This window comes from Microtus ochrogaster, chromosome 2 (assembly GCF_000317375.1).
Source record: "Microtus ochrogaster isolate Prairie Vole_2 chromosome 2, MicOch1.0, whole genome shotgun sequence".
NCBI lineage: Eukaryota > Metazoa > Chordata > Mammalia > Rodentia > Cricetidae > Microtus > Microtus ochrogaster.
The window spans coordinates 43,999,061-44,009,545 of NC_022010.1; the positions used below are offsets into that span (position 1 = coordinate 43,999,061).

General features: G+C 40.3%; 1 protein-coding gene across 1 annotated transcript in view; it reads left to right on the forward strand.

Moving 5' to 3' along the window:
• Positions 1-10,485, forward strand: part of Ccdc14 (coiled-coil domain containing 14) — a 40,080-nt gene that overhangs the window by 11,364 nt on the left and 18,231 nt on the right. The window contains exons 6-9 of the mRNA XM_013351265.2: positions 5,359-5,592; positions 5,703-5,797; positions 7,196-7,715; positions 10,093-10,234. Of these exons, the coding sequence (XP_013206719.2) occupies positions 5,359-5,592; positions 5,703-5,797; positions 7,196-7,715; positions 10,093-10,234 (991 nt within the window). The remainder of the gene's footprint in view (positions 1-5,358; positions 5,593-5,702; positions 5,798-7,195; positions 7,716-10,092; positions 10,235-10,485) is intronic.

The window sequence follows — 10,485 nt, forward strand, 5'->3', positions numbered from 1 at the left end:
AAAAAAAAAAAAAAAAAAAAAAAAAAAAAAAAAAAAAGAAGGACGCTTGTGTGGAGTTTGTTAATTTGTGTGAGCGGTGACATCTGCTGGCAGAGACAGGGCAGGATGTGTCGCTCAGGTGACTGAGAGACTACAGAGAGAAGGTGGAGGAGAGCTAATGACTGGAGAACTGGGGCCCGTGAGCATGAAATCAGAACTCCTCAGGTTAGACAGTTCTTAAGGAACCGAAGGAAGTCTAAAAAGAGAGGCCTAGGACTCTAAAGGAGAGGACAAGGCTGTGTGCTCTGTGGTTGTGCACAAAAATCTCCTGTGTTTCACCTTAGACTTCAAAGTGAAAGTATCTTTAGAGGATATTTCCTATTTTGTTTATTATAAAATTGTATTTTCAATTAAAACTGGTACTTTATAGGAAATTATTAGCTAATTTTGTTGTGGCTCATCTGGTAGAGAAGATCCATTATTGCTTTGGATTTTTTGTTTGTTTGGTTGGTTGGTTTTAGTTTTTTGACACAGGCTTTCTCTATAGTTTTGGAGCCTGTCATGGAACTAGCTCTTGTAGACCATGCTGGCCTTGAACTAACAGAGATCCGCTTGCTTCTGCCTCTGAGAGCTAGGATTAAAGGCGTGCGCCATCACCGTCCAACTTATTGCTCTGGATTTAAATTGTCTCAGAGGGATCATCTTTGGAAGTATATTTTTTAGATAGCAAGATTGACTTATTAACATGAAATATTTACTTATCTGGCCAGTTTGAAACTATTTGATGATATGACATGTTGAGTTTTTACTGTGTACCACATACTGTTCTTATGGCTTGCCAAATGTTATTTATAGCCTAAGTGTCTTGACGTTGGTGATTTTTATTTGTATTTTACTCTGTGTTTAATAACAATGAGATTACATTAAAGTAGAAAAAGACAAGTACAGTAATGGTTCACTTTAACTGAGAGGGCCCCTTCAGATAAGGAGTACCTAGACAGTCAGGTTTTTATGATGTGTGACCAGCTCTGGGGACGGAATGAAAGAATGACAGGGAAATTGAAGGAGTAAGTAGGGAACCTTGATGTGAGGTGGTGATTGACGATGTTAAGCAAATTCCTTTTCTACTCTCAAAATTATAGAATATACCAACCTTTCCTGGGGTTTCCATCTAGTGAGGAAACATTCAGGAGGTGGAGGAGACTAATGATTATCCTACCCTCACATGAAAGAAGAGATGGGTCTCAGCTCTTGAGTGCATGTGCGCGGGAGAGAGGCTGCTGTCAGATGTCCCGTCACCCCTCATCTTGCTCATCTATTTGGTAGCTCTGGGGCTTGAACCCAGGGCTACATGCACGCAGCACAGGTTTTCTTCACTCCCTCCCATCTTATTTGTTGAGGCAGTTTTTTCACTAAACCTAGAGTTTCTTCCTCTAGCTAGACTGACCAGCTGACCAGCAAGCCCTGGGGATCCTCTTGTCTCTTACTCCCCAGCACTGGGGTCCCTGATGCCTGTGGCTATGCCTGGGTTTTTAAGTGGCTGCTTGAGTGGCAAGCACTTTACCCACTTAGCTGTCTCCCCAGGCCCCAGGCTCTGTCTTATCTGAGAATTCCATCAGGCTTCTAGAGTGCATTTTGAAGAGTTCACAATCACCTCCTAGTAGGGTTTCCCAAAAATGAACCTTTGGGTTCTCCACACCCCAGTAATGCCTATCAGAATTTAAAGATTCACTTTCTAAACACTGAACTTCTCACATCGTTAAACAGCATATCGTGTTGTTTGGTTATTGAAGAGACTCTAAATCCAAATCCATCAGTCGATTTTTCAGCTCCCTTCTTTAGATTTCTCTAGTTTTCTTGGATGTTGCCCCACAAGATCCTGTTTGGTTAGGAGCTTTCCCATAACTGTTTCAGTGTGAGTGTCTGTGAGCCTTGTGTTCCTGAGGGTTGGATTAGAGCAAACAACATCTTCTTTCCATCTTTAGAAAATTATCTTTGTCTCCTTGTGAATCTCACATAGCATGTTCCTCCACGTTCAGGCATTGCATGCAGCTGTCCTCTCTAGCAGTCCATGCAGTCTTCATAAGAGTACTGGTTTTGAAGACTCGCCGCTGTGATCGTCTCCTGCATAGCAGGCAAGAGACAGAGTTTGGGCTTCTTCCCGGGAAAGATGGGGACAGGGCCTGCAAAAACTGCACCTGCCTTCTGTCGCACTTGGGTCTGTGAGGTAACTTTCCATGCAGATGCAGCAGGCATGGAAAGACGGAGGTATCTGAATTCATTTTTGTAAGGACTTTGTCATCTCACCTATGCTTCCTGTCGTGGTATACTATTTGTGTTTTTAATAAATAAAGCTTGCCTGAAGATCAGAGTGCAAAGCAGCCACACTAGTCAGCCATACATGCCAGGGAGTGATGACATACACCTTGAATCCCAGGACTCGGGAGACAGAAGCAGACAGATCTTTGTGAGTTCAAGGACACCCTGGTCTATACAAGATTGAATCTGTCTAAAAGAGAAACAGAGCTCACACAAAGGTGATCTGAGCATTTGGGATCATACAATCCCAGCACTGTGGAGGTGGAGACAGGAGCTGTATGACTGGATGGAGAGAGGAATATAAAAGGGAAGAGTCAGGAACTCAGTGGAGTGTGGAGTCAGGTTGTTGGAGAGCATTGCAGGATTGCCTTTTCAGTCTGAAGATTTGGTAGAGGCACAAGATCTTTCTAGTGGCTGGCCGTTTTGCTTTTCTGATCTTCAAGTTGAACCCCAATATCTGTCTCTGGGTTTTTATTATTCGTGTGACAGATTTCTGCAGAAGTAACAATATTATGTCAGAATAGGAGTCAGGCCTCAAAGTCTTCAGCAACCCTAAACCCACTCTGCTTTGAAGAAACTGTATTCTTTTAATCATTTTTAAAAACCATTCTTTTAACCTTTTTTCTAATAAGAATGAGGAGGTAAAGAAAGGTTAGGCATATCCTCAAGGGTACTCAGCTAGTAAGTGAACATTTTAGTATGTGTCCTTTAGTAGCCATAAATGCTGAGTGTGGAAGTGGAATTGTGTCACAGCTTGGATGTGTCTTTTGTAGGTGCCATTCCAAGCTATTTTTCAAAGTCTATTTCATATCTATATGCTCATTTCTGTTAATGCTATTTAGCAAACAGTAGGGGATGGGGGGTCTTGTTAGACAGGGAAATAGAATCTAGACTTTCTTTTGATGACCCAGTCACAGAAGAAGCAAGATATGACTGCCTCACTGAATAAGGTACTGAGCCATGTGGCTAACATACACAAGAATAATGGGCTAATATAAGTTAAAAGAGTTAATAAGAAGTCTGAGCTACTAGGACAATCACTTTATAACTAATGTAGACCTCTGTGATTTCTTTGGGACTTAACGACTGCAGGAACTGGGCAGGACAGAAACTTCAGACAACAGAATGGTGCCCACATGGACAACTGCATCCACATAAAGCCTGACAGAACTTGGAAAGTAATTCTAGACAAAAAAAAGAATAGAGTTAAGCATGGCTTATTGATAGCAGCACTTTTTTGGGTGGGCTCTGCTTGCTCACTTAAGAGAGGATTCCTGACTCAGCATTAGCTGCAAAAGCTTGTAGCTCTTTTAAGAGGTCCTGCCATGAAACACTTAAATGGTGTTGATGAAAAACTGACTGCATGCTTTTTGGTGGTGGCAGGGACCTTGAGATGCCATAGAGTTGTGGCAATAAACATGGCTCCAGCCAGTACCTCTGCCATGAGGCTGAAATCTCATAAGGCCAAGGAATGGGCTGGATTCAGCCACCAAAACCACAGCTTTAATCTTGGCCATATCGTTTAGCAAATTAAAGACTCATATGGTCAGAAAAAAAGAGATACAGTAAAGATAGTTTCAGAAGAAAACGCTTATAAACAATTTACAGTGTATTTAAAAATATATGTAGGCTTGGGAGAGAAAAGAAAAAGGTTAAAGTCCTTAAAAGAAAAGAAAAAAAGAAAATAGTTGGATGTGGTGGCACACACCTTTAATCCTAGCACTTGGGGGGCAGAGGCTGGAGGATCTTTGTGAGTTCAAGGACAGCCTGGTGTACAGAGTGAGTTCTAGGACAAAGATACATAGAGAAACCCTGTTTTAAAAAGCCAAAAATTAAAAATAAAAATAAAAGAATCTAGATTCCTTTTATACTGGTTGTAGGACATTGTTGTATGAAGGTCTTTTTCATTCTTTAGCTTATTAATACCAGGTATATGCTTTACACATACACTAGAGAAGACTTTAATAATGAAGTGCAAAATCAGCCCTGTCTAGAGAAGCTAGAGTTTAGTCAGAGGGCAAAGATAATAAAACATAAGTAACACAGACCAATATATGTATCGTATTATGATCTAAGTAGATACTGTGCTCTGAGATGGTGAAGAATAGTCATCACTAGACTCATATGAGGAACGCTTATGTGAGCCTTGGTGGGGGGATTGGAAGAGATAGTTCATCACAAGCAATGTTATAGCAGGCGAGCCAGGCTTCCTGGGTTTTCTGCTACCCTAGTGATGTATCATTCGAGTTGCGGTTCCAAGAGAGCTGGGAAGTAGGTGCTGGTCAGACTTTGGGAAACATTTGATGGGGGAGAGTCTTCTGTTTTGTGTTAATTTCATTGGTTAAATAAAGAGACTGCCTTGGCCCTGATAGGACAGAAAATTAGATAGGCAGAGTAGACAGAACAGAATGCTGGGAGAAAGAAGCCGAGTCAGGCAGTCACCATGATTCTCTCACTCCAGACAGACGCAGGTTAAGATCTTTCTTGGTAAGCCACCTTATGGTGCTACACAGAATATTAGAAATGGGTTAGATCAATATGTAAGAGCTAGCCAATAAGAGGTTATAACTAATGAGCCAGGCAGTGTTTAAAAAAATACAGTTGCTGTGTAATTATTTCTTTGGGTAAAGCTAGCCGGGTTCCAGGAATGTAGCCCGCTGCTATTATTACAACGAACATTAAGTACTAGGTGAAGATTGAATTTAAGCATTTTGATTATCTACTATTCTTACTGGTTGGCCTTCTATGAAAACATAGAAAGTTACACAATGTCCTGCCTTTCTTATTCTCTTTTCCACTGAGAAGAACTGGACAAGGGACCGGGTGCAAGAAGCTTATCGAGCGTTCGTGATAATACCCATTACAGGTGTTGAAACTAAAGGGAGAGCTTCCAAGTAGCCTTGAATGGAGAGTTTAAGATTTTCTTCAGATTTATAAAGCCCTTCTATAAAGCATATGATCAGTTGAACTACATCTGAGAGTCTTTTCCCCCCCTAAGATACTAGAGTAAAAGTTGTTGAAGATGTGTATTTAAGAACTTACTTCCTTTCTCCACTTTAGTGTCTTCAGAAAGTAAGAAATGGATATCTAGTGAAGCTTCAACTGGAAGTGAGAGAGACACACCAGACATAGCACAGCATTGGTCATTACGAGACCATTATAGAATGTACTCACCGATAATATACCAAGCCCTCTGTGAGCATGTGCAGACTCAAATGTCACTGATGAATACCTTGGCTTCAAAAGATGGCCCCAGCAGAATGCCTACTGCGTGTCATACTGTGTCTGGTTTAGGTTAGTATGATATTTGAATATTGAATGTAAGCCGTGATTAAATTGCTTTGTTATCTAAGCACTATAAAATGTGAATGATACATACACTTTTTTTTTTTCACTTCTTTTAGAGTCTCAGGCAATACCACATTGTGGTTATGGCTGTTGTACTTCCACTTCAGTCTGGTCACCTCAGCAGCTGTCCTGCCCTCTGATGGTTCACTCGGTGGGTATAGTTTGGATACTAAACAAGAAACAACTTGGTTATAGAAATTGTCATCTTAGCAATGGAATATTGAATTAACCGCTCTAGTGTACTAGGATGTAAAACCAATTTTGTGTATTTTTTGAATTAGAAAAGTTTTACCTGTTAAGAACATAGGTATTATTAAGAAGCAATCCTGAGGAAAGAAACCAAACTTACCCGGTACCCAAGCACAGCCAACACCTGCTGACGCGTGTCTTTACTCATTTAACTCTGTGTCTTATTTTCTGTTTAAGTGATTTTCTTTTTAAAATAAGAGCTATAGTTTTATATAGTTATATACTGCTTTTTTTCACTTAATACATTGTTAGTATGACTGTGTTTTCTTTCTCTCTGCCTCTCTCTCTCTCTCTCTCTCTCTCTCTCTCTCTCTCTCTCTCTCTTTTGTTTATTTGGTTTTTTGAGACAAGGTTTCTCTGAGAAACTGCCCTGGCTCTCCTGGAACTCACTTTGTAGACCAGGCTGGCCTTGAACTCACAGAGACCTGCTTCTGCCTCCCAAGTGCTGGGATTAAAGGTATGTACCACGAAACCTAGTTGGCACCTTTTTATTACAGTATACCTTTTATATAGTTAAAGCTGTGTTTTGTGGGTATTTTTCTCATAAGACAAATGTCTTTGAGCTAAGTTGTATAATCACTAGTCTCTGATTTGATATTGAACCAACAGCTAGTTTTATTATTTTAACATGTTCATATACATTCTATATACACACATGCATTTTTATTTCTGTTACTAAAAATTGAGCCCACCACCTTACACTACCACTGAGCTACATCCCTAACTGAATAGACCTTTCTTAAAGTTCTGTATATGTGGTTTTTAATAAAATAATCATATTATTTTTATTTTTTTGTGGAGATTTTGCCTGCATGTATGTCCGTGCACCACATGCATGATGGCATTGGGTCCCCTGGAACTGGAGTTAAAGAAGGTTGTGGGCAGCCACGTGGATTCTGGGAGCTGAACCAGGTTCTCTGCAATAGTGGCAGTACTCTACAGATGTGCTGTCTCTCCAGTCTCTTAGCTTGCTTCTTGTAATGTTTCTCAAAGTGAAAATATTTGTTTCAGTCCAAATGTGGGCTAATTTTTTGATGCCTTTAAAGCATGTATGGTATTTGTAAACAATCTATTTTCATCATGACCTTATAATATTCTCATGTTGCCGAGTGAGCTACTTAAGCTCTGAAAAACTAGTCTTTGTTGTGTAGTGGAGACATCCAGCTTGCTTGTAAGCTGAACAGTCACAAAATTGGTTTTCAATGATAGAAAATGATTTTCTAATATTACTGATTTGTGTTTTTAATAGTCTACTAGTGGATTGTTCATACTTTTGAAGGCTTTTGTTTTTCCTGCTTAGGGAGTTCAGACTGATGACGATAACCATCTTGCATCACAAGATCAAGCAAGCTCTGTGAACTGCCCTGATGTTCTCAAGAATTCCTCTAATGTTCTTCCTGGAATTCCATGTGGCCTTCCCCACACTGACGAAGCAGCTCTTCCCACGCCTCAGCAGCCGACTCTTGCTAATTTGTCGTGGATGCTGCCACAACAAAGAGCTAAGGAAGCAGACCTGCGAAAGTGTTTCCAAACACATGTGTCTCTGTTTCCAGCTCATGGAAGAGACGTTCCCTCAGACAGTCAGGCACACCAAAGCCCCACTCAATTGCAGCCAGCCTCCTTGGCCACTAATGAAGAAAAATGTGCCAGAGAACAAATTGGAGAGACCGCAAACGAAGGAAAGTATTTAAGCATACATGTGCAAGATGCAAAAATAGCCAAGAATGTGCAGCAGGCAGAAAACGTGAGCCAAACTGCTGAAAAAGTCAGAATTGCCAAGTGCTTGTTGGGAGAGCTCAAGGCCCTGGTCGCAGAACAAGGTAGATGAGTGTTTCAAACTTTTCTGTAATGTGGTATAATGCTTAATAGCAGTGTTATGTCTTCTGGCTGTCATTCCAATGACAGTGATTGCTAAGGAGTGTCTGCTGTTTTTCACAGAACTGTGTCTTAACCCAGTAAGGAAAAGAGTTCTGTTTGTTGTCTTACATTTTGGGGCTTTTGTTTGTTTCCTGAGACAGGGTCTCATGTATTCTAAGATGGCTTCCAGCTTGTGTAGCTGAGGGTGATGTTGGACCACTAGTCTTTGCTGGTCTTCCTCTACTGCCTGTGTGCTGGGGTTCCTGGGACTTGACATGTATTGAGAAATAGCAAACACTTCCAAGTGTGTATTCATTCTGCTTGATGCAAACAGACTTAAAAAGATCCAGTACCGAGAATCCATAGAAAGAAAATTATAGTAGTTGGATGACTATTTTTTGGTTTAACAAAGATCCAAATTTCCTTCCATTATTTTGTAACTGACTGTTAAATTGTTCAACAGATTTCACTTTGCATAGTAACCAGTGCCACTTACTGGCCTTTTAGTTTGTGTTTAGTATTTTTCTCTTAAACCAATAAAATGTTTTTGAACCAAGTTGGTTTTTTCATTGTGTATGTATTTTTCTGAAGTAGTGGCTTTTGCTTGGAATGAATTGCAAATATCAGAGCTATGAGTAGAAAGCGCAGTAATTGATTGTGAAGCTAACAGAATAGCTGCTATTTATACAGGCTGACATACATACAGAACTCTAAAGTCCTTGGGAATAACAGCACAGTTAAGGTATAGGTTAAGTGTGCTAAAATTGTTACGTTTCCAGAGCTTCAAATTAGACGGCTTGTTTTTTGCTTTTGTTTTTGAAATAAGGACTAACTGTGTAGTTCTGGCTGGCCCGGAACTTGCTGTGTAGACCCAGACTGGACCTACAAAAGCCTAACTGCCTCTGCCTCTCAAGTACTGGGACTAAAGGTGTGCGCCACCACTCTTCTGTCATCTTTAACCAAAGGTTCAGTCATGCTCACAACAGTGTAGGACAGCGCCAGTGTTAGGGGTCTAGAATACTCACCAGGGCCCAGCACTGTGCTCTCTCACTTGGGCGGCCTCACCCGAGTCTCACAGCAGTAATGGTCTCCACTCTCGGGAAGGAAACGAGTTTTGGATAACAGTATCTCATTCTGATCTCTGTCACCCAGTGACAGACTGCTTTTTTAGTTCCATTTAACTATGAAGAAATTTAGACTTCAAGAGTGAAGTAATTGAAATGTTGGCCAGAGTATATAATAAATAAAAAAAAATCTCAATTAGAGAGGAGGAAAGACTAAAATCAAGAGATCTGATGTGCAGTACTGTCACTGACTATAGTAACAATACAATATAATTTTCAATTGCTCAGAGATTAGGTTGCCAGCCTTCTCATTACAAAAAATTAATACATGAGGCAATGCATGACTGTTAACATAATTTAGCTATTGCACTACGCATACATAATTCAAAACATGTTATATGCAGTAAAGTCGCCATAGTGGTTGAGCCACCGCTTCACCTTCAGAGCCGCGAGCAAAGCCACTCGAGAGAAAGTGATGACTGCTCAGTTGCTGGACATCCTTGCTCACTGTGTGCGTGTGCTTTTCATCAGTGTTCAAATACTTGTGGCCCTGAATACTTTTTTATAACTTGATTACCCTTGCAATATTATTTTAAGTAAACACTTTGAGAGACAGGAGGGACAGAAAAAAGATAGAAGATCTGATACTCACTCCTTACATCTGTTGGCCATGTGTAAACTTAGCCGCTCTCTACAAAAGAGAGGGTACTCTGGGTCACAGTAGTGCTTTATAAAGTTAAGTAATGGCATGTCCTAGGAAACCCACTTACAATATTTTGCCAAATCAATCACCCTTGAACTCACAGAGATCCACCTGCCTCCTGAGGTGATTTGATCCTCCTGAGTGCATGCGCCACCACCGCCTGGCCCAAAATTAGCTATACTTTTAATGCAAGATCAAAGATTTTATTACTGATGTTTATAGAGTAGCCAATTATAGGAAACTTCGACAGCAATGATGAAGTCCACTATAGATTTTGATAAATATCAACTAGGAGATATGTGTAAATCTGTTTCCACTTCACTTAACTGAACCAGAAAATCACTAAATATAATACTGTGATTTAAGATTAATCTTTCCTTACTTGGTGTAACTTCTTTAGAATTGATCTGAGTGAGCAAATACAGACAGCAAGATAAAGGAAATAGAATTTGTATAATAATCATGAGTAATGAAAACTATAATGGGTATATATTTATCTATAAAGATTTTAGTAATACATGCTAATAATCTTTTCAATTTAAAATACTGTTTTTACTAACCTGTCTTTTATAGAGGACTCGGAAGTTCAGAGATTGGTAACAGAAGTAGAGGCATGCATATCTGGGCTTTCAGTAGTGAGTGGCCGCACAAACATCGATGTTGAAATAGCACTGGCCCTGCAGCCACTGAGAAGTGAGAATGCTCAGCTGCGGAGGTAAGACTTGCTCTTTAGTGTTGTTGTCTATAGGTACGGGAGTTCCACAGCCAGCACACAGATGCCACGTGTGATAGCTCAGAGCAGTGCTCCAATGTTTATGCCTTTCCTTTCTCATCTTCCAGTGGATTCTGCATTCTTCAACTTTCCACTACTTCTGCCCACTAGGATACATTTTCTCCCACCAATATCCCTGATGTCACTTGTTAGCATGTACCTAACCTAGGAGGTGTACCTGCCTCGTGTAGTTT